Genomic DNA, 21573 nt, shown 5'->3' on the forward strand with positions numbered 1-21573 from the left:
TAATCATTAAGTTGTTTAACTTATCCTATTTGTTAATAATATTTTTTAAAAAACCTCCGTTATTTTCTATTGGTGAAAAAAGGGAGTTTGTCAACAGCAAGATAGTAACAACAAAAGGTAAGTATTGATAATGTAAAAATATATGCTAGTTTCAACTTCGCAAGTTATGTAAGAAATTATATATATATATATATATATATATATAATTTATTGGGATAAACAATATGTGCAGACAAACAAACAACAAAAAAATGAAAAATTAGATAATGCACAACCAACCAAAACATGGCCAGAATCCAATTGTTGCATAAGATTTCAGACGTGTGCAAACTGACCTGAAAGACAACATATTACGAACTTTGGGAGCACTTGGCATATTCATGAACAATGAGTTCGCGAAAAAAGTAATGCGTCGCCGAGCATCCAAATTTGTGGGTACATTAATTGCTGATTCTTTGACAGTAAGAAGTAAGTGAAGCCGAACAACCTGATAAAAGAAATGGATGCCATGAAGTAGAAAGACAAAAAACAACTGGAGTTGAAAGGAAACAAGCAAAATAAGCACCTTCGCCATCCACGAACCGTTTAGCATAAGTTCAAATTTAAGATTAGAAAACTTTGGTTTTTCTTCATTTGTCCCTCCTTCAGATCTTTCTAAGATCCTGAAGAAGATTCGATCACATGGCTGCCCAGGTATTACTAAAATAAGAAAGTCAACTTTTGATAATCATCTTACCCTTGTCCACTAATTATGACATCCTGTGTCATGATCTCAATAATATCCTGTAGAACATTTATTATTTGTGTCTTAGAAGCATCAAGATCTTCATGCTCACCTTTCTGCCAACATATTAAAGAGATCAAAAAGCATATAACCTTAATTTGAAATAAATTGAAAATCAGACAAAGACATCACCAAAAGATTCAGCAGCTTCTCCAATTTACTGCTGAGCGGAGGCAATTCACTCATCCGGAAGTTGTTCAGAAATTCCCTCTGTTGTATGCTAGTATCAACGGCATGGCATATGCGTCTAATAACTCTGGAAATAAGAGACGAAATAAAAAAAATCAAGCAAAAATTTTCACATAGAACAGCAACGTAATTGCCTGATAATGAAGCGAGCTGTAAACTAAATTATATAACTGTGAATTTCTTCAATTTAGTAAAAAAAAATTAAACTTATGGATTACTAGTTGCTTACTGTTTATCTTCCTCATCAACCAAAAGACTATAAAGTATATCCCTCAATGTTTCATAGCATTCTATGACAGCTGAATGCATGTAGTTATCATATTTTATCTTCTTAAATAGCTCGGCTTCACCTTTTTTCTTGAAATCTTTGGCCATGTCAAGTGCTATTGGTATCTACAGATAATAAAAAATCATGAAAGCAGATGAAAATTAAAAATCTATATTCAAAATAAGAATACTTCGGAGCAAAAGCCAGCTGGAGGAAACATGATGCGCATACCTTACTAGCAAGAAGAAAAGGAGGCCACTGGACAACAGTTACATCACCAGAGGAATATGGAACCAATAGCAGAAGTTGCTCACTGACCAAGGAAAAAACCCAAGAAACTTAATAAAAGAATCGAACCTGGTAACAGCATTGGATAATACTTAAATACAAGAAATTCGCAACTTATTGCTTATCAGATCTTCTTCTCTTAAAGATTTAATGAAAGCATTCCACACATGAGCAAATCTGTCTATGTTCCTTCTTTCCGACTCCTGTAAGTTTATGGCATAAAATCAATACAAACAAACACTTAAGCATATGCAAACAATATCATCAGTGGAAGTGGCAATAATAGTATCCAACTATTAGGATGAAAGATGAAATTTCAAAAGGAAATATCTTTTAGATATGCTTAAATATACTGCATATTCATATGAACTCGAAGGTGAGCAAATGTGCAAATTCACATAAAAATGGCTGTGAGTTACAAATATGCAACTATTTATAATATGCAGTTTATGCTTATGCTTACATATAACGAGAAGGTAAGAATATTTGCAAATTCGGAAATAGCATGCATGTGCAGCTACAAAGATGCAACTATTTTTAAGTTCTCCCCTGCATGACAGAAATGGTTGTCTAACTTGTTTTCTATAGGAAGGTCAACATTAAAATTCAGTAAAATGAGCTTTTTCCAAGGCTACAACCTGACTTCTTATTGATTCCTCCTCCCTAGAGAAAGGTATAAGCCGTGAAGCAAAGAATATTGGCACTGACTCAAATCTTGACCTTAACATTCCAAGTGTTCGGATCTGAGAAAAAACAAAAGAAAAATACTTTCTCAGATTTATATTCTACACATGCTATTCCAAATTATTAAAAATAACGATAAACTGCTGTTTAGAAAAAAAAAAAAAAAAAAAAAAAAAGAAAAAAAAAAAAAAACAGTAAGAATTAAAAATAATCACCTCACCAAGGTGGCTGAAAGCTCCATTAATGCCTCCAAATATAGTGGAGAATATGGCATACCATATCTGGGTATCCATGAAGTATACCTAAATCCAAAAATAGAATTGATAACTCCAAATTTAAATCTGCAAAGAATTAATTCTAAAAAAATTCAAGCTCCTCAGTACCAAAACAATCGGTGCCCACATTGCTATCACAACACCAATGTTATACTGCACTGTGTAATTTGAAAAATGACTCAATACATATAATTCAAACTGAAGAATAAAAGAAAATTAACAAATAAAGATATCTTACAATTCGGGAAGAATTCATGCCATTCATAGGATCCAACTCCAACACTCATTATCAACTTGGTTGGCTCAACCAGAGGGTATATCTATCAACAACAGTGTGATCAGAAATGCATTGTTTCCAAGGCTTTAGCAAAAACTAACAAGAAATAGTCATTTGGTAAAGACAAAATATGGATAAAATTTTATAGCAGAAATTTGTTCATATGGCAACATCACAATGCTACAGGATACATAGAATGATCAGTTTGCACGATATGATATAAGCGTGTTGTAAAACCCAATTTGATTAGGTGTGTGCCGCATTAGGATCAATTTAACAATACCTCGAAATTCCAAATTTCACAAAATTCCGCAATTTTAATGTCATTGTATTCTACTCGTTGAATGGAGCAATTCGACATATAGAACTATAGATCAAATTATGAAGAGATGGGAGTTAGGGAATTAAATCTCATTTGTTTTTTTTCCTAAGTTAAAGAAAAAAATTGCTATTTAAAATAGAGTTTATTCAGGATTTATTTGGTTAGTGTATTTAACATTTCTAATTTAACAAGGTTTAGTTATTGATTGGTACATTGTACTGCGAGGATAATGGATACTTATAATCATATATGCAATGTAGAAATTGGAAGATATATTAGTTGGAACTTGAATTAATTGTATGAGTTGGAGAGGAGATTGTGTGAATCAGTAATTAATGATTTGTTTTGATTTAGGTGCCCTATAAATACAGACAGACACGAGTTATCCAACTTTGTGAGTCCGCATGACGACAAGGTAAGACATGCAATTTTATTAATATAGTAAGCTACTCTGATTGTGTATAGTTGTATACGGGTAAATTTAATTAGTTATGTGTAATATTAGTCTCTGAATTACACATTTATAATTAACCTAAAGTTGTGATTTATGTAGGTTTGTGTTGGACCGGGTTTACCGGTCCCGCCTGGACCCGTGCGGGTCTATAGGCGGAAGAGGGGGGCGGGAATCCGGCTGGACCAAAGAGGGACCCCCCACTTAAGTGGGGGTATTTTGGGGATGGGAGGATGTTTTTTGAAAGGGTATGAAGGGAGCCATTAGGGTTTAGTTTTGGACATTATGAAAAGTGTATTCTCTTTCTAGTTTTCTTCCTCTAGTCTTCTCTTGTGCTTTTCTAGGGTTTTCTTGTGGGGGATCTTGTCCTTCTCGAAGTTGACAAACTTATCTTGTTTTCTCTTGGCTTGCTAATGCAAAGGTTCTCATTTTTCTTCTCTACCCTTTTGTGATTGTTTCTCATTTGGTTTTGGTGGAGAAATTTCACTCTTTTGAAGGAAAATTAGGGCAAACCCTAATTTGTGAAACCTAAGACGTACCAGTTTGTCATACATAATTCGTCGTATATTATGATCATGTTATATTATGTGACCATGTGCAAGTCATTAGGCTATACCTTATGATAGTTATTCATATAGTCATACCTACCTATATGTTGATACACCTGACAATCATATTAAATTGTCTGCATATGCATATTTCTATATATAGGAAAGTGTCATATAACTTGGAAGGAAAAATGCATGATCAGAAAAGCCTGAGAATGTGTCATGTTAGGTGGCAGGTGAATGGGGCAGTGCGACCTCGTTAATTTGAGTCTCTAGGCCGAGTCGTGACATGCAAATCTAATACAATCTGAATTTACACTAGTGCATGAATTTTCATGGTTCCAAATTTCTAAATGCTATTATTAATAGAAAAAATATTAATTTATCATCTACATTGATTCACATAATACTTCCTAATTTAGTTAAAAATTGATGAATGATTGTCCAAATTAAGAGTTTGTGATCCCAGAATTGTGTGTTTGTACACCTTTATGCGTCTGATTGTAGGTTTAAATTAGAAAACCCTAAACCTTATGATGTCCTATATAAAATTTGTATTAAAGCTTAAGAATGTTCGCAATGTCTTCTAAATATAAGATATAATATTTTTTACAATTAAAAAATAAAAAAAATGTGCAATTTAAACTGAATCAATTTAACTATGATTCAAGATATATCTAACATGAATATTATAAGGTTACGAATTATATTCTTACATTAAATGGGAAGTACAATCTATAATACCTCAAACTTAAGCTATTTTGGATAGCTTAGCATAAGTGAATTTTATTGTCACTAGCAGCAACATCTTATTCAGACTACTGGGGGTTGCTTTATGCATAAAAAATCTCCACTCATCCTTCTTTTAATGATGCATGATGAATCATATCTATTTGTGCTTATTTTTTCTGCACAACTTTATCCAACAGATCACTTTTTCTTCATAATCATTCAATATTAATATTCGATCTTGAATTATTGCTGCATCATCTGCGGAAAATCCAATTGGTTCTCTTTTTGCTACGCAAGTCTCACAAGTTATCCAATTTTGGCAAATATGAAAAAAATTAATATAATCAAATTATGCCAAAAGATAAAGTGATGTTCTAGTGCGATAGATTTTTAATATGTTAGATAAACTATAGCAACTAAAGTGTGATTTTTTTTTTTTTTGCACAACTTCATCCAACTTACCTTCAATCTATCACTTTTTCTTCCTAATCATTCAATATTAATTTTATATTCTTGAATTATTGCTGCGTCATCTGCGGACAAACCAATAGGTTCTCTTTTAGGGGCTAGATGGTTGGAATACATAGTGGTGAAAAGTATTCCAAATGCATATGTTTTGAAAAAATTGGTGTTTGGTTGGATGAAAGAAAATGTAAAGTAAAGAAAATATAGTGTAAATCATTTTATTTCATTTTTGAAATAAACCAAACTCGCCCAATTTTGAGCGATGTGTTTAAACCACAAGCAAGCTCGCTTGACCGCTGCCCACCACCACCGTTGATCACCAATGCCACCCACCGCCGGCCATTACCACCACTGGTAGCCGCCACTCGTCGTCGGCCACCACCATAACCGCCAATGCCGCCAGCCATCGCCACTCATTGTCGACCACAACCACCGCCCCAACTCAGTATTTTTTTTGTAAATTTACCATCAATTTTAAAATGCTTTATTATAAAAATTGAGTCAAATGACTAATAATACAACAACAACAACATCAAGCCTTTATCCCACTATGTGGGGTAGGCTACATGAATCATTTTTCTCCATTGTTCCCTATTAAAAGTTAAACTCTCATTTAAATATAATAAAGAAATATCATTTCTAATATTTTCGAACCAAGTCTTTTTAAGTCTACCTCTACCTTTCTTAACATAAGTCAAATCAAATACATCAATTTTCCCAACCAATTCATCGGAAGACCGTCGTTTTATGTGACCAAACCATCTAAGGCGACTCTCTCTAATCTTATCTTCCCCTAAAGCTACTCCAACCTTTTCACATATATGCTTAATTATTTCGTATCCTCTCTAAGAGTAAATCCAGTCATGCACCTGAGCATCCTCATCTCTGCAAACCTTAACTTAATATTATGCTTCTGTTTTAATGGCCAACACTCTGCACCATAAAGCATTACAAGTCTAACCATTATCTTATATAATTTTCTCTTAAGTTTGAGGAGGCCTTTTCTATCAAACAGCAAGCCCGATGCATTCCTCCACTTCAACCATCCAACCTTACGGGTCTTTTTATATCTTTAATAATTTTAAAAAATTTTACATTTAAACCAGTTTTTATAACAGATCTAATTTTTATATTTTCTTGCACATTTTAATTCCACCACCAATTATTTTTACTATTATGGGTTTTTTCCTTTGATACTTCAAACACATTTTTAACAATATTGTTACTATTACTAGCTATTTTTTTCACATAACATTAGCTTCCTTATGCAAAGACAAAATCTTAAGATCTAGTATCTTACTTTCAAAAATATTTGTGTTAATATTCTTTAAATGTCCCCATCTAATCCTTGAATAACGTTTTATTTTATTTTATTTTATACCCCTTCATCTTAAAATCCAAAACTAATAAGTGATGTTGTGTACATAAACTTTCACTTAGAATAAAACTTTACAAACTTTGCAATCTAAACGATCAATTTTTTTTATAAGAAAATAATCAATCTGAGTTTTATTATATCCATTCTTATAAGTGATGAGATGCTCATTTCTTTTCTTAAATAAAGTATTAGCAATTACAAAATCATAAGCTAAAGAAAAATATAATATAGTCTTACCACTTTCATTAGTCACTCCAAACCCATAGCTACTATGAATGCTTTTAAAATGATCTACATTTGTACCAACATATCCATTTAAATCTCCTCCAATAATTTTTTTTCTTCAAGAGGTATCTTTTGTAATAATTCTTCTAAGTCATTTAAAAATTTTAATTTTGAACCCATATCTATATCTACTTGAGGAGCATAAGTACTTATAATATTAATAATCTTAGCATCAACAATAATCTTTAAAGCTATAATTATATCTCAAATTTTATTAATTTTTATAACATTATCCTTTAAACTGTTAGCTATAATCATACATACATCATTTCTAGTATGCATCTTTCCAGAGCACCATAGTTTAAATCTTAAACTATTAATCTTCTTAGCCTTCTCTCCAACTCATTTATTTTTCTAAATACATAGAATATTTATTTTTCTATTAATCATAATTAGGGGTGTAAGTGAGCCGAGCCGGCTCGAGTTTGACTCGTTTATGGGCTCGCGAGCCGAGCTTATCGAGCTCACAAGTCGAGCTCGAGCTTGAGTTCTAGCTCATTTAGTAAACGAGCTTGAGTTCGAGCTCGTTTAGTAAATGAGCTCGAGTTCAAGCTCGAGCCGGCTCGGCTCGTGAACTCACGAGCGGCTCGATTAAATAATAATATTTTTAAAATAATTTTATTTTATTTATTAAATTTAAATATTAAAAAAATTAATAAAAACCACTTAAATTTTATTTAAATGTTAAACCTTTCATATTTTTTAAAAAAATTTGGCTAAGTTTTAAAAATCTCGCTTAAGTTTTAAAAATCCCGCCTAATTTTTAAAAATCCTGCCTAAATTTAAAATTTTCTGTCCATGGCTCGAGCTCGTTTACAGTGAGACAAGCTCGAGTTCGAGCTCGCTTTCCAACTAACAAGCCGAGCTCGATAAGGGTCAAAACTTGACTCGACTCGACTTGTTTGCACCCCTAATCATAATATTTATTAATTCAATTAATTTGCCTATAAGGGTACACATATTTCAAGTTCTTATCCTAATTTTAGTTTAATGGACTAATTTCTTTGCACACATCCATCCCTGATGTGGGAACCCTTGCCTATTTAACACTGCACCTAAGCGCTGGTTTACCGGCTCTTCTACACTTGTTATTATATTCAGGTCATACAGCGCGTCGTTTCTAGGAAATGCCATAGCATTAATACAATATATTAAAGAATTCATGTCATGATTATTCAACAAGTTATACGCAGACTGTCCACAACCTAACACACCCCTCTATTTTCTCATCCAGGACTTGAGACATGGTAACGACAGTATTTGTCAAATGACTAATGAAACTTTTAAATAAAAAATTGACATTCAATAAATTGCAAGAATGCATATGCACTTATGTAACAGATCAAGCTCAATGAGCTAATTAGCAAGCACAAGTTGTCGAGTAGGCTTGAGACAAACTATCTTGAACTTGTTAACTACGACTTGGCTCTACAACATAATGAACTTCCTAAACTATATGTATGATAAAGTTTATTGAATTTAAATATATAATCAACCCTAGCCTTATAACCAAACCCATCTACTATATCTGAATCAATTTTTCCATGTGCCACATCCCTCTTACCCTTGAACTCCTTTCAACTTATCTTCTTCATACTACTTCCCCATCTTCCTCCTCTCATAAACCTTGCCTTCTTTACTTCTTTTGTATCCTCCTTAACCCATAGTCTTCCTACTTTTCCTGGCATTCACTTCCTTTTTCTCCACCTTCTTAACCCTTCAACCATCCTCCTTTAGTTCCTCTACCAAGATGGTTGCGCTTTAGGATCAACAATGGGCCGTGGTCCTCTAACTCTTTGAAACCCTGGTCCGCTAACTCTTTGAAACCCTGCAGCTTTATTTTTTTGGCCACTATCTAATTGAAACAGCCCAAAGTTGGATTACACCTTTTCTTAATCCAAATCCCTTGAGCTTAGCAAGTCTAGCCAAAGCAAAGGTAAAGCTCAAATTCAAGCATTGGCTTGTGCGTGTTGTTGACAGAGCATGGGCACTCACTAAAAGAATGCTCAGTTGTTTAGTTTAACGGTTTGTCCTAAAAGCTTCAAAAGCTGGCAGTTCAAGTTGTTGCAGCAAAAATTGAGAAAATAATGAAAATAAGCTTTATCAAGAATGCTAAGCAACTTTATAAAAGTCATTCGTGAATAATGATAGCAAATTTTAGTTAATAGAAATTTAGCAACTATGCGTTCTTTGGTTCAAGCGCGTTCAAAACTTAAAATCACCTCAACATAGTAACTGAAGGCAAGCTTGCTTATGAGCAGTAGAATCCAAAAGAGAGTGTACCTGTGAAGACCCAATAGACGTTACTTGCAATTATATAAAAATGAAATGTGAGATAAGATGAAAACATATTTTACTTGAGAAGTGTGAACAAGTCCTCATGCATGCCTCTTCCTACATATAGCTTGGGCTGTTGCACGCGTAGAAATATGTAAGAAGTAACTCCAAAAAAACACTAGCAACTCAAGACGAAAGATACTTGCCTGAGCCCACCACAAAAGAAAAGTGATTACACGCCAATTAGAACGCTCCATGACTCTCCGAAGAGGTGGAACCATAAATAGCAAGGCAGCCAAAATGTTCGGTATCATATAAATAACAACAGCAAAGTTAAAAAGCGGCTGTCCTTGCCAATTGCTGGCCCAATTACTAAAAAATTTTATCAGTCCTGTGGGGTTCTGTACAGAACTAGAGTAGCTTATTGGAAGAATTATAACCCATGCAGTTGCTATTACAAATTTCAGGAGGTACCGAACTATTTGTGTGTATTGCATGCATCCCCAAGCCTTCCAACTAAGAACAATATCCAAGGCAGCTGTAAGGATCATGATCAAAGTTCAAACAGATCATTTCAAATGAACGCTATACTTACAATTTAGCTGATAAAAATATTTAATATCAAGCACGCTTATTAAATGAGAATAGCATTACCTTGGAGGAAATTGAGTAATGCTGCAGTAAGAAAAATACTTAATACACTTTTAAACACATCCGGGTCAAAGAAAGCAGTAACAGAGCCTGAAGGGCTCCAAGCAATGATCAGCATGGCCTGCAATAATATTTAAAAGACAATTCATATATCTGACAATAAGCACCTTAAAAGAAAATGATTGGGACTAGTTGTCCATTTGGAGCAGCTTTTTCGTAGCTTTGCCTTCTAGAAAGCTAAAACAATTCTATTTGGCTATTTTTTATTTCTTTTCAAAAAAATTTCAGATAAGAATTAGCTTTTTACAACTAGACCTATTATATTTTGATACCCGAAAAAAAAAATATTGTTGTCAAACTTTTTTAGAAAAGAAAATCTATAACATTCACAACAATTTAAAGAAAATATTAGAGACAAGTAGACAACTGCAATTGCCCAAAACAATTCCTTAATCATGAACTAAACTTAGTACCTGAAACGCCAATATGAAGAATGTCCACATACGATCAAAACTTCTAAATAGATGCCAAAATGTGCGAACTTCCACAAAATTTATTTTAGCCTTTCTTCTCCCAGCAACTTGGTCAACGTGCTGCAGTTATATGGATATGTGACAGGATCAAAATAATTACATTGATCCATTTTACATGAATATTCAATGCAAAAAGCATATAAGGATGCGAGTCAATGAAATGCAATCATCAGCAGGGGTCCGGCTTTTTAAATAGTTTTTTTTATCTTAAAAGGGCTCGGACTAGCACAAAACACGTTAGGGCCATCCTTTGAGGCAATTGTCCATTATTTTGGTCCTGTAGGATTTTTAGAAGGATAGGATCAACGGCTGCCCAGCCCATTTAATCACCCTACACATGGGATTCAACAAACAGCTTATTCCAAACAGTGGCAGCACCCTGCACATCCTGGAAAATGACTTGTAAAGAGTACTAAGGAGATGTTCAGGAAATGGGAACTCATTGAATAAGAAGATACATTGAAGCAAGTTAGCATTAAAATTTTCAAACTTTATTAAAATGCAAGCATGTGTTTATTCACAAGGATCATATATATATATATATATATATATTTGTGTGTGTGTGTATGAATATATATAAATGGGGGTAAACTTCATAATAGTCCCCTAACTATTCTTAAATGATCAATTTAGTCTCAAAGTATCATGTTGCTCCAATTTAGTCTCTTGACTATACAAATTGATTCAAAATAGTTCCTATGGGATTAATTTTCTATAGTCGAGGAACTAAATTGGGATCAATTTTATATCAAAATTACAACATGAGCGACCATATTAATATCAATTTTGTAAAGTCGAGGAACTAAATTCAAGCAAAAAAAATACAAAATTAGGAGAATTCACAAAATTCAAATATTCAACTGAAATCTATTGCCACAAAGATAAAAGTAATAACCCATCCACCCTCTACAATAACTTGGCAAGGGTGGTAAGTTTAAGAATATTCTCAAGTCAAAATGGGATAATATCTAGTCGAGCATATCTTTACAATCGCTCTCAAATGATTTCGCACAAGTAAGGATATGGCATGTGTTATTAAACCGGGTGGTTTTGGAGCTAGATGGGATTACTAAATAACGATTATAATCAGAACCCTCTTGGGTTTTGTAATAAAATGACAACATCAAATTATGGTCACGGTCATAGCCCAAATATTTCTCAATGGCTCCAAATTCCCTTAGTGGCGAATCATAGGGCACATTTGATAAGGCACAAAATCTTTTGTTAGCTATTAAGGTCGAATTCAATTTGTACTCTTAAATAAACATCCACCTAGGTCTGCAAGGTCCCCTAGGACAACACAACTAATGACTGGGACAAAAATCTTTTCGTCATATTTGGTCGACTATCTCATCTGACTAGTATATTAAGGGTCATGACAAACCAGAATAATAAAACATGGGATCTTGATTAGGTTCATCATCATCCCCCCACAATCCACTTTAAGGTGATGGTAGTAATTTTCCTTCAACTTTAAAAATAAATTTGTTGCTAATATAAAGTAAGAACTTAGAATCAATCTAATGAATAATCTTAATTGAAAGTTTGATATCATCATCAAGAGTAAATAATAATAGGGGCTTGCACCAATGGGAACTCTAGCACCAAATCATAAAATCTTCTGTTCTGAAAAGTTGACCCAAAATACTCAAATTTCTCCCAACAGAGCTGGGGTACAAATTTTCAGAGCCATAGATCATCCACAAAATACACTTTTTCTTTAAAAAATATTTACATGTATTTAGAAACTTAACATGCAAATAATGGAGTATATTCCCAATTATTAAATCAAAAAGAAAACAATGATATTTTCTTTTTCCAACAGCTGAATCTCTGTTAGAAGGCATACCGAACTTAGTTGACAGAACACAAAGTTACCATGTAATAATTCTGTTTAGTAACGTTTGGAATCAATTATTCATCTGGCACCATTGTCATGATCATGCATTGAATAAAAAAATGATGCCAGCATTGTATATCATTCTTCAGCAGTATTAAAATTTGCTTCCAGGTTTGTGGCATTTTTTTTTTTCAGGTTTGTGGCATTTCTAATCTAGTTAAATATCTTTCTAAGGTTAAGACTTATTCTTCATGTCTGTTTTTTTTTTTATTGATGCAATTTACTCTAGTAAAATATAAGAGCAACTCAACATATATTGACTGAGAAAAAATCCCTTACCTCAGTTTTGCGATGTGTCTCTTCTACAAAAAAATCTGCATTATGATTCAGAGGCCAACCTATTTTAAAACATTCTTTTGACCTACAGAAAAGTATGTGCTCTGTTAAGCAGTAATTTCAATAAAACGTAAGTAGAAAAAAACAGTTAAATAATACAAATGATACTGACCAAAAATATTCATTTAAATCATCATAGTTTCTCCATTTGGAATGGCTACTTGTACCCCCTTTATTTCTTAGAGCTTCCTATTATTCAGAAAGACGGGGAAAAGAAAAATGCAAACATTTTGGAAACCTTAAACACTCAATAACATTTTCTTGACGTCTGCATCGAAATTTCTTAAATAGAAAAATAAGATAAGAGATTTAGAAACATTGCAGTACCTTGCGCATGACCAAATAGATGGGAGTTACAACCTCCTTCAAAAATGATTCTTCCCCTTGATATGCAGGTTTAAAATACCCCCCACTAGCCGAATGAACATTGCCAAATAAGATTGCTCGCAGCTCATTTGCCATCTTGTGAAGATTCAAATACACGATGAAAACTAAAATAGCAAGTGCTTAACGTAGAAATAGGTAAAGCTACCAAGCAGCAAACCTAATAGAATCCAGTGGACGTAACTCAGTAATTATAAAATATGAAAATTCATTTTGCTCAACCACATTGACGCTTTTTAATTCTGAGTTTGGATAGTTACAAATATCAAGTAAAAATGAAATATTATCTATTCCACATAATTTAACAAACAATTCCAATAGTAAGCATCATTTAAGAGAAAAGAATCAAATTAAACCCACTATAAGTTGCATTAATCAGAAGAAAAAACTCAAATATTCTTCATTAAGCACATAGAACAATAATAATGATGATAAACTATTTGACTACGTAGAATCAAACAAGCTCCCTACAGAATGACTTGTAAACCATAGAAACTGACATCATGCCACACACCCATCAAGGTATGGAAATGTTACTTCCTCAAAGCATTCAAAGAAGGACACCATGTATATCTAGCCTGAATGCGAAATAACAGGCATTTATATTCCATTATAACATTTTTCAAGACTACAAATGGCAGAGATTATGACGCGGCATCCAAAAGGATTCACCTCTCGGCAAACTTTCAGATAAAAACAGAAATCTCAACCTAATGATTCAAGTCAATGCAAATCAAGTAAAGCTAAGATCAACATCATAAAGTAATCACAATTACATGACACTATGGTCCACAATAAATCTAAAGCAATAACCTAGCTCGGAAAGACTACTCACATTATGGAATATATAACATATGCATTCAGGCATAAAGCGAATATTTGAGGATTCACCCCATATCAATAGATAGAGTCCAATATAAAGAAGCTCCAACTGTTGTGTTGCGGCATGAGCTGGGAACCTGCATTTACAGGACAGATCATGTTCATGGTCTTCGCATCCATGTTATAATGTGTTCTACGGATGACAAAAATCTTAATTAATGAGGGATCACAGAACTTACTTTAAGTTTGACTCGAGATGTAAATAAGCACACCAAGACTGATAGTTCTTAGATATTTTTTCCAACAAATACCTCACTGTACCACTATCCAACTGTGAATACCAAGTTAATATTCTCTAAATTAACACAATAATGGCTAACATGAACTACCAAATATAACTGAAAAAGATAGAACTATCAGTGAGAAACATATCACCAGAGAATAATCTTCATGGCTTTTATTTCTTATGTCAATGTTTGCAAGCAACAAAATCAAGTGCTCCCTTTGATTATCCACATTCCCTTTCTTCAGAACAACAATTTAAATTTGTGAGATTTCAAAAATCTTATTCGAAATATTTATGTGAACACTAAACATGAGAGAAGTCATCTAAAAGTAAATAAATGTCAAAAACTCTGATAGCAGAAGAAAAAAAGCAAAAGCAATGTTCTAAAGGAACCACTTAACACCTGAAACCCGAAGACAAGTAGAAGCCAATCAAGCAAATCTTTGACAGATCTATTCCCATCCTCAGGTATCAAAGATCCATCAACTTTCAGTGGCACATTCTCTGATGAATTTAATCTAGGCATTGGAAGACCATCCACATTCTGCAGAGCATGGACTGCTGCTCTTATCTACATTATCCAAAGGTAATGGTGACATCGCATTTAGTTGATAAAAATTGGCAACTATGTAGTTTAAGGAGCAAACATATATCCAGATTGATAAAATTGTACTGACCTCTGGAAGTTGCATGATTGGGGAGGCAGCACCAGAGGCATGAAGAGGAAGAATGTTATAATGAGTAAAATGAACTTTTTTCCTCTCAACTTCCCGAGCATACCTATTAATCTGTAAGTAGTTAAATCTTAATAAACTACCTTTTAAACTCACAAGAGAAGATGGAAGATTGTAACACGGAGCCTTATAAACAAAGGGTAAGCGAACCTCATCATCTACTCTATCAGAGGGTACAACAAGTTTCAAGACATCATATAATACTGATGCAATCTGATAATGCTTGGCCATCTCCTCACTAACAAAATGCGCAATCAGAACATATACAAAGAAATAAGAAAATAAGTAAACAAAAAGAAAGTGACATGCAACTTCTAACTATAAAAGACAAACAATCCCAAAGCCTTACGGTTTTCTTCTTGTGGGTCCCTCTTTGACATAATTCTCATAGTACCACTGGTAGAACTTTTGGATTTCTCTTGGATCACTTCTAGCAAGTTGTGGTTTTGTTTCTGCCTCCTCCTGCCACCATGAAAAGAAAGAGATTTGCAGGCTTGAAAAAAAAAAATTTATGTGAAACATTCTAGGAGGTCATGAGTTGCATGAGTCTATGGAAGAGATGCACTCTTGGAGGTTGTTAGGATACATGAATCTATAAGAAAGATGCATGCAGAAGATGCATTGAAAAAATAAAAAATCAGTAAAACTATGCTCGTACAAAGACTTGCTGTTGCTGTGATCAATTGATGGTTGTACGTTATATACAATCTACAAAACTATAGCTGCAATAAGCCTGATGGACCAGGCTCTTCCTGTTTTCGATGGTTTAGCGAGCAAATTCAATATGAAGAACAGAACTTTATTTTTAGAATAATGAACTCCAAAATATGGATTAGAATTAATAATATGAAGCATGAAAAATCAATAAGCCTGGTATAATGAACTCCAAAATTTTCAAGCATGAAAAATCAGCTTTAGGAACTTCCTGACTTTTGCTTTGTAAAGTGCAAACTACATTCTAAAAATTTTAAACAAAACTTTTTTTTTCTTTTCATTACTTTACCATATGTTAGGATGACCCATGCAACCTTAAATTCACATGATGTATACAATCACAGCAGCAAAACCAATCCTCTTCATAAGTTCAAAGCAGGACAGCACTTTATGTTGTTTTCTTCTTGGCAACTTATATATATATGGAGATAAAGGCATACCTTTTCAAGCCTATGTAGAAGATAGGTCTTGAATTGACGTACACCACGACCACTTGAAGTGGGATCCAATTTGTGAGCCTTCTCAAATGCATGAAATCGACCTAATTAGAACTCAGCGGAAAGCATGTTAGCAGCAATTCTGGAGAAAAATAAAGCCTACCAACAATTACATCTAATGATGTGAATGGAACATCGACCCAAACAAGTTGACTGATAACTTTTACATACACTGACTTAAGTCAAAATGGAAAACAACTATCTTAAATTTTGGGCCTAATGCTTGAACTTCCAGTACATTGGGAATACAACGAACATAGACACACCTTTTCCCCAGAAGCATATGTCAACTGATAACACAAAGAAAACAATAATTTTTCAATGAAGCACAGATACACAGATGAATTACAAATGTGACAGAGGCAAAAACTGGACACAACAAAACCAATTTCAAAAATATTAGGACAAAACAAGCCTAGGTTAAGCAATTACTTCACAACAATTCATTATGTTAGAAAGCAGCAGAATATGGATTAGAATTATTAATATGAAGCGATTTTGTAGATACTCTACAAACGCAAAGCTTAAGAATGTAAGGAAAAAAAACAAGGGATAAGAGAGCAGAGGCATGGAGATAGGAGAAGGTAAGTAAAAAATGTTACTTCACTTTATTATCTCCGACTCCATGTTTCATTGATTTCAAGGAGCACTGTTGGAAAAATTTTGTCATCCTCAACAGATTGCATATTTTGTGATCAAACATGGCATATAAAATAATATCATCTCGAGGATAAAAAAATACTATTTTCTTATGGACTCAATAGCAAAATTTATAATTTTAATTTTAATAGAGCTTTCCCCCATTAAATATTTGGTTGAATGAAATTTATTTTATTATGAGGTACAGATATCCCATAGGGGCAAGCCCCTATTGTTAATTATATCTCAAGTATGTGTTGCTTGAGAAAACTTTTAATTAAACCAGTGGTTTTCTTTTCTTTGAGAGTCATCAAAATATTGACTAATATTTTTATTTCAAAATTCATAAAATTCTTATTTAAAGATTTTTTTCTTTAGGAATTTCAAGAATGAAGGAATTAACTTTAATCATTTTTTTGGAATGAGAGCTAAAAGGAGGAAAATATAGGAGCACATGATTCTAAGAAAGCTCAGAGGTGCTCGGACTATCTTATATTAGATTTTACACTTTAAAATCAAATTTTTGTTTAGGTTGACAATTTTAATTTAGAATATTGGTGCTTACATTCCAACAACATATGTTCGAGGAAATGCTCGGAAGATGAGGGCTTATGAAGTGATTGAAGTCAACAACTATCTTGGACTCTAGAACTAAGATGAAGACTAATGAGGGGTAGGCTTCAAACTTAAGTCAAACGGAGTGTAAGGGACTTATAAACTATACCTTACATAGTCACATAATGCATAGTCAGCCCGACTTATGAATTTATTGCTCTACCTGGAAAGAGATACTAGCTAACCTACCTAAACGCTTTTAAAACTATGAAATATAGTCTCAATGCATATGAAGAGTAGAAAAGGTTGCTTTTCATTTAGAGGATAGTGATACGGCGGTTCTTCCGGAACCGCCTCCTCCTGAACCGCCTAAGCCCCAAATAGAAAGGCCGGCAATTGTGTATCAAAGGAAGAAATCTCGCCTCTGTGGGCTCCGAAAATTCGGCCTCGGCCTCCCCACCGCGCATTGATTGCTTTTTCTTTTCGAGCGAGGGAGTTTTAACGGAATAAGTTCCAGGGTAAATTTTGGAAGGCAGATGGATTGTAGATAAGACATTACCCAAAGATTTCTCCCTCATTTCGTAAGGACTTTATGATCTGAGTTCTGGTTTCCTATAGGCGCAAGCCCCTATAGTTAATTACCCCTCCCGATAACAAGAGAACTTTCGATTAAGGCTAGTCGGCAATCAGATACGTAAAGATACACGTGTTATCTAGCTTATAGTAGCAGCAATGGGTTTGGGATTTGGAAAGTTTTGATATTTTGATGGAATTGATATTTAAAACATAAATTGCACTATCTTGCACTTAAAGCGGATGGTGGGGGAATGGATGATAAACCCGATCAAGATCCCATGGTTCCGTCGTCCTGGGCCATCGTGATCCCTGGTCTACATAGTCAGAGGAGGTAGTCGACCCAACCTGACATAAGGATCCTTGTCGGCAGCCATGGGTTGCTTCGTCCAAGGGGACCTTGTAGACCTGGGTTGAATGTTTGTCTAAGGGGACAAATTTAAATCCACCTTAGCTAACAGAGGGCTTTGTGCCCTATCGATCATATCCTATTGATTCATATCTCAAGGATTTGATGTCAATAAGGAGCGTATTGGCTCTGGCCATAACCGGTATTTCGTTGTGCCATTTGGCGGCAAAACCACTCGGTTTAGAGGGCCCCGGGTCACCGTTTATCCAGCGGTGCCATTTGGCAGCAAAACCGCCGGTTAGAGGACGCGTACCACGTCTTTACTGGCAGGAGATTGTTTAAGAATGGATCCTAGTGATATTGTCGACTAGGCATTTGGCTCTTTATGAGCTGAAGTAATTTTTAATTTGTCCACCTCGACAAACTGTTGCGGAGGGTGGATGGAATTTTACTTTAAGTGTTGGGATTGATAGTTTCATTTTTAAATATTTTTGAAATTTTTGTGGAGTTTTGGATTTTTATGGGTATTTGGACTTTGTGGAGTTTGGAAGGCAATTGAAATGTTTGGAATGGACCCATTCGGTTGAGATTTGCATTCAATACGGCCATCATAGGGATATTTGGGGTCATTTCTCTTTATGGATTGAATCTTGTCAACTCTGCCAAGTTATCGACAGATGATTGGATTTCGTAGGTTTTATGTCTTTGTTAGTGAATTCATATTGTTATAGGCCTTGAAGGCCTAATATGAATGTATTAAAAACAAATATACAGGTCACCATAATCTTATATTTACTTAAAGGTTCGAACCCTGTCGACTCCTATTGATCTGTATAGGAAGATCGGGTTCAAACTAGAATTCACTTGTTAACCCGCGCAGCATCCCTAGACGTCACGTGTATACTAATAACACGTTCGTCGGAGCCCATGTGGGTGTTTGGGGGCATTTTATATTTGAACCCTGTCAACTCATTTTATCTACTTAAAAGGATCGGGTTCAATTTTAATAACTTGTGCAGCATCCCTAGACGGCAAGATGTCACGTGTGTACCAATAACACGCTCGTCGGGGCCCTTGCAGGTTTTATGATTATTTTTATCTCTTTTGGTGTACCTATGTGTATACAAGCTACAGTGCATGTGCAGGGGTATTTTGAAAGTATTTGTAGACGCCTTCTATCCGCTTGCATAGAAGTTGCGGATCCGGTGGCGTGCTGTAGCAGCTTTTGAATTGAATTGTTCGCCGCTTTATACAGGTAGACTGTCGTGTACTACTTGTTGCTTTCTGCAGGTGGATCGTAGTACATTAACGAATCTCCTGCTTTTGTTCGTATGGAGAGTTGCATTTGTTATAGACATGGTCCCTTTATTCGTGGTCAGCTCTCTTTACATATAAGTCTTCTAGAACCGATCGTAGGCTTTTGCATTTGCTACTGTTCCTCTACATTTTCTCGTAGGTAGCATTTAGTGTAGATGATATATAGGTCTTTGACAACATCATTGAAGCCTTCTACTTGTGGGGAGAGAACTGTATTTGCTTACATGACTGATTGTGGGAGAGTTTGAGGGACTTCAATGTATTCGTGGCATATTCCTAATAACCATCATGAGTCATCCCTTCCACTTGTAGTTTTTGCATTTATGGAAGATTCCCATTATGAACCATATAGACTTATTTATTTCATTGATGTGTTGTGTTCTGCTTGAAGGTGGCATGCCACATCTGTTTGTGTGCCCTTCAATACTTCAGTCATGAGTATATTACCACACACTACTACTATCATCCGTGGATAACTCTTTATATGCAATGAAGCTCCTCTATTGCTTAATATATTTTCTTGCAGTGGCTCGAATGTTGTAGGTTCATTAATCTTTATTGTCCTCTACGATCATCCACAAATATTCATAAGCTCTCTATAGCTTCTTGTAAATGAACTACTGTATGTATGATAGGGTCACATCCTTGCTCATAAGTGTATTATTTTGTCCACCACAAGTCCTCGACTCATGCTTGTATATGAATGGTTGATCATTATAAGTTTCTCACAGTCATCTACAAGCAGGTTATTGTGGATATTATAAGTCATTTATTCATTAAGCCATTTATTAGCATTTGCATCTCTATGTGAATGCAAATTTATTGAATCAAAACTTGGTTGCCCGTTGTTCATACAAGTATGAGTATTATTGCATTATATTCTCGTTCTTTTCAAGTTATGACTCAAGCTTAAGTCTCAATTATTCAAGTCTTCTTCGAGTTCTTGCGAGTTCAATTTCAAGTCAAAGTTCTCATTTTGCTCGAGTCCAAATCAAGCCTACACATCCGCTGTCAACTTGTCCAAGTCCTTGTTCAAATTCAATTGAAGTTCAAGTTTAAGTGCAGTTCCGTTTGAGTCCAACTCAAGTCTTATGTTGTTCTTGTAGAGTTCGAGTTCAAATCATGTTCTTGTTCTAGTTCAAATCCCAAATAAAGGTCCTCTGTGGTCTTTGAGTTTAAATTCAAGTTTAGATTGAGTTCATTTAGTGTCTTTTTGAGTTCAGATGAGTCCAGGCACGATCTCGTTTCACCCGAAATTTCGGCACCCTCCCAGCGTCTCCCCCGTTTAGGGGAAAACTATGAGAAAACTGGGTCTTTCCCACCACGCGCAATAAAGGCGTGTATGGTAGGTGTCCTCGGACGAGAACACCGCGGCAGCGATTTTTTGTTCCTCCCACCACGCGCAATAAAGGCGTGTATGGGATCTTTGACGGTTTCTGTTTAAAAGACACAATTTACTTTCCCCCCGCTCGGGGGTACTTATAAGTGACCCCGTCTCGCCGTAGGTGTCGCACCGTAGTCTCATCCCACCACGCGTAATAAAGGCGTGTATAGGAGGTTTTTCGATGCGCCACGAACGCCGAAGTAGGGTTTAGGTGATTGCCCGCCTCGTCGTAGGTGTCGGACCTGGGTCCCATCCCACCACGCGCAATAAAGGCATGTAAAGGCGGTTTTCAGGTCCGTCGCATACAACGGAAGCGAAAATTTGAGTTCAGAAAATCCGTACCTTCGCAGGGTTGTAGATGCTGGCAAGTGGATCAAGGGGGAGAGAGAGTGAACAAATTTTTTTTTTGAAAATTAATTAAAAAGAGATTAATTATAATTAAACTTAATTATAACTAATTATAATCATTATTATTTAATCATGATTAAAAAAATTAATATATAATTAATTTGACTAATTATATTTAATTACCAATAATTATTTAATTAATTAATAACAAAAAATAATCATTCATAATTAAACTAAATTAATTATAAATGACTATAATTATTATTAATTAACTATAATTAATGTAATTAACATATAATTAATTAATTATATTTAAATATAATTAATA

The 21573-nt window shown here is 34.5% G+C and overlaps 1 protein-coding gene across 2 annotated transcripts in view; it reads right to left on the reverse strand.

Annotated features, from left to right (window-relative positions):
- LOC110113558 (callose synthase 7) overlaps positions 1 to 21573 on the reverse strand; it is a 49146-nt gene that overhangs the window by 14269 nt on the left and 13304 nt on the right. The window contains exons 2-28 of one of the 2 annotated variants that reach the window (XM_020846193.2): positions 16024 to 16124; positions 15219 to 15331; positions 15020 to 15107; positions 14813 to 14923; positions 14539 to 14706; positions 14285 to 14374; positions 14089 to 14180; positions 13863 to 13986; positions 12971 to 13105; positions 12756 to 12832; positions 12587 to 12668; positions 10348 to 10467; positions 9878 to 9995; positions 9430 to 9761; positions 9304 to 9356; positions 9169 to 9229; positions 2727 to 2808; positions 2597 to 2646; positions 2429 to 2515; positions 2168 to 2272; positions 1644 to 1732; positions 1473 to 1554; positions 1203 to 1366; positions 917 to 1040; positions 737 to 840; positions 566 to 662; positions 336 to 487 (exon numbers count right to left, since the gene is read on the reverse strand). In XM_020846193.2, coding sequence (XP_020701852.1) covers positions 336 to 487; positions 566 to 662; positions 737 to 840; positions 917 to 1040; positions 1203 to 1366; positions 1473 to 1554; positions 1644 to 1732; positions 2168 to 2272; positions 2429 to 2515; positions 2597 to 2646; positions 2727 to 2808; positions 9169 to 9229; positions 9304 to 9356; positions 9430 to 9761; positions 9878 to 9995; positions 10348 to 10467; positions 12587 to 12668; positions 12756 to 12832; positions 12971 to 13105; positions 13863 to 13986; positions 14089 to 14180; positions 14285 to 14374; positions 14539 to 14706; positions 14813 to 14923; positions 15020 to 15107; positions 15219 to 15331; positions 16024 to 16124 — 3001 coding nt within the window. Of the gene's footprint in view, positions 1 to 335; positions 488 to 565; positions 663 to 736; positions 841 to 916; positions 1041 to 1202; positions 1367 to 1472; positions 1555 to 1643; positions 1733 to 2167; positions 2273 to 2428; positions 2516 to 2596; positions 2647 to 2726; positions 2809 to 9168; positions 9230 to 9303; positions 9357 to 9429; positions 9762 to 9877; positions 9996 to 10347; positions 10468 to 12586; positions 12669 to 12755; positions 12833 to 12970; positions 13106 to 13862; positions 13987 to 14088; positions 14181 to 14284; positions 14375 to 14538; positions 14707 to 14812; positions 14924 to 15019; positions 15108 to 15218; positions 15332 to 16023; positions 16125 to 21573 lie in introns of those variants that run through there. The other variant, XM_028700586.1, reaches the window with a different exon arrangement.

Source organism: Dendrobium catenatum, unplaced genomic scaffold (assembly GCF_001605985.2).
Source record: "Dendrobium catenatum unplaced genomic scaffold, ASM160598v2 fragScaff_scaffold_1557, whole genome shotgun sequence".
In the NCBI taxonomy this organism is placed as follows: domain Eukaryota; kingdom Viridiplantae; phylum Streptophyta; class Magnoliopsida; order Asparagales; family Orchidaceae; genus Dendrobium; species Dendrobium catenatum.